Below are 2,758 nucleotides of genomic sequence, written 5' to 3' on the forward strand. Positions count from 1 at the left end.
AAGAGGAGGGACATGACCCAGAGCAAGTTAATAAATGAAAATGTAATGGATCAGTCTGTTTTACTAGTGTGTCTTTCTACAATATGATGTATGGAATCTGCTTTCAAAAATGAAAGTTTGTTTTCTTACAGCCTGAACGTCTTGTGTGATGACAGATTTCAAAGAAATATATTTTTGCATCATGACTGTCTGTTGTTGTCTTTATAAGTTAACAAATTGATAGAACTATAGAATTTTTACCTCATTGTTCTGTAAAAGTAGAATAAGCCTGCACTAGCCTGGCAAATCCAGATAATGTCAGCATAAATATTATTTTTCTGAAATTTCCACTTATTTTTCTTTTTTTTTGTCTTGTTCCCAAGAACATCTGTGCAGAGGTGATGATTTTTTAATGAAAGTGTAAGGTAAAAAGGGACATTTATTTGTAAATTAAAGTTTATAAAGAATATAGTGTATTTTCGTAACAGAGACTTAGCTTATTCAATTCTTGAGGCTGAAATAGTTCCCTCTGAATACTACTTTTGACAATGGCTGTATGAATACCTTTGTTACATTATACTTTGCTGAAGCTTTCTAAAACTACATGATCTGTTATAATTGTTTTTCCCTCCTTCCCCTCTTATCTTTTCTCTTTTCTGTACAGGTGATTTCTATTCACTCCTTTCCAAGCTACTAGGAGAAAGGGAAGATGTTATGCATGTGCATAAGCATAACCCTACAGAAAAGGCAGAATCAGATCTCGTAGCTGAGATTACTAATGTAGTTCAAAAGAAGGATCTTCCCAGAGAGATCACAAATCATGATGAGAGGGACAATACTATTCTTGTCAGAGACAGAATTCACAAATTTCACAGACTAGAGTCTACCTTGAGGCCGCCAGAGAACAGATATTTCTCTTTACAACAGCCTAAACATGGTGAGGGAAGCTGGGAAAACGAACATACAGGAGGTGGGTTAGGGGTTAATTTTATACAATGAAATGCAATGTCAGAGCTGTGATCCACATTAGCAAAATCTGAAGGGAATATCAATTGATGTTTGGAAGTATTTTACATTACAGTTTTCCTAATTATGGAAATGTTCTCCCTCTATTTTGGAGGTATTTCAGTGGAGTTCTTTCGCCCTTCATGTGTGAAGAAAAAATGTATACCAATGGCACAATACCAGTACTTTTTGAAACATAGAGTATTTTTTTCTTCTCTCTGGACTTCTACTTAATGATTTGATATCAGTTATGCTAAAACAAGATACATACAGGTTATAGTAGTCACAGGAAGCGAAGAATTGTTTTTAATACAAGTAACTACTATAAAAGGGTCACTGGGATAATCGATGCATTTTATGATTTTTCTGATTACCTTGGTTTGTTGGATACAAGATTTTATAAAATTTATTGATGTGGTTCTATCAGATGTTTTTTCTCTCACTCAGAAAGACTGGTAGTCAATCCTGAGAAATTATTGAGAAGTAAAATTTTATGCTTATTTATTTCAAATTGGGCTTGGCTATCCAAATATACTTGGATGAGCTGTTTTACCATACTAGGATTATAATTAATTCCCTTCAGGTTTCTATGTCAGCAGAAACCATGGAAGTATTGTGTTTGTTTTACTTGTATTTTGGTCTCTGTGATATTGATTGTCTTTAGTCTTACTTGCTAATGTGGAAAGCCAGATAATGCAGCATGTGATGAGTATCTCATAAAAGAAACTGATATGTATGCATGGAAGTCATCCGTATGCATAAGGTGTGGCAGCACATGCTTGCTTTTCTGTTGCAGCCAGCCAGCTTGATGTTGCCAAATACACAACTTGGCATGTGTGTTTTACACAAATACACATAATTCTTCATCCATTTGATTTTTATTTTGGTTAAAAATATTAATATGTATTGTCTCTGCTTATGTAAGATTCTCTTATAGTATTCAAATTCAGCAAAACTCCAGGTTTGTATTTAACAGAAGACCAAAGATGAGGACTTCCCAGTGTTATGTTATGCTAGTCAGTTAAATGAGAGCCTGTGAAGTTATTGTCATAGGGGCAAAAATCAGGTAGGATGTTACCATGGGCTTGATATAAGTGTAAATTGTAAATAATTCCATAAGCCACACTGGAATTAAATGTTTGGAAGAACAGTATGTGTAGCATTTCTGCAAAAACAGGTTGTTAGATCAGACAAGTAGCATGTGATGTGTGGAGGGGAAAAATAAATTTCCTTTCTGTTTTAGCTGATCCAGAGGAGGGAGTGTCAGTGAACTGAATAAATGTCTTAGTTGGCACACCATATGGCATGAATTCTAACTAGAGAAAGCATTTGCTTGCCTACTTTAGTAGCTATATATTAATTTTGGGGTTAATTTGTTGGTGGAAGACTAACTAATAAATCGACTTTCAAATGGTGCAATTGTGAGTTACAGCAAAAAGGAAAAATGAAATTATCTTCATTTGCATTTTTGGTTTTTTTAATGTTTGTGATACTTATAACTACAGAAATTCTGAACTACAAAAGCTGTCAGCGCCATCTTTTGGCAAAAGGACTTTTATAGCAATAAAATCTTTATGCCCATGTTTAGTTTCCATTTTTGGTAGTATTTGTGTAGTAGAAGAACAGACCTTTCCATAACAGAATTTTCCTCTTCAGAGGAAAAAGTGGAACATAACGTGTTTTAACTTGTCTTGATTTAATAAAAAAATCTGCATCCTTCATAAAATTCTTTACTATATTGAATTTAAAAAAAATCTCAGCATTTCTTAGGGAA

The 2,758-nt window shown here is 33.8% G+C and overlaps 1 protein-coding gene across 1 annotated transcript in view; it reads left to right on the plus strand.

The window, feature by feature from the left end:
- Positions 1-643: 643 nt before the first annotated feature.
- The window catches only part of PAM (peptidylglycine alpha-amidating monooxygenase), a gene marked incomplete at its 5' end in the record, with an annotated part of 24,857 nt that continues 22,742 nt past the window's right edge, over positions 644-2,758 (plus strand). The window contains one exon of the mRNA XM_010077594.1: positions 644-949. Coding sequence (XP_010075896.1) covers positions 644-949 — 306 coding nt within the window. The remainder of the gene's footprint in view (positions 950-2,758) is intronic.

The sequence above is a fragment of the Pterocles gutturalis genome, unplaced genomic scaffold (genome assembly GCF_000699245.1).
Source record: "Pterocles gutturalis isolate BGI_N339 unplaced genomic scaffold, ASM69924v1 scaffold3003, whole genome shotgun sequence".
Lineage (NCBI taxonomy): Eukaryota > Metazoa > Chordata > Aves > Pterocliformes > Pteroclidae > Pterocles > Pterocles gutturalis.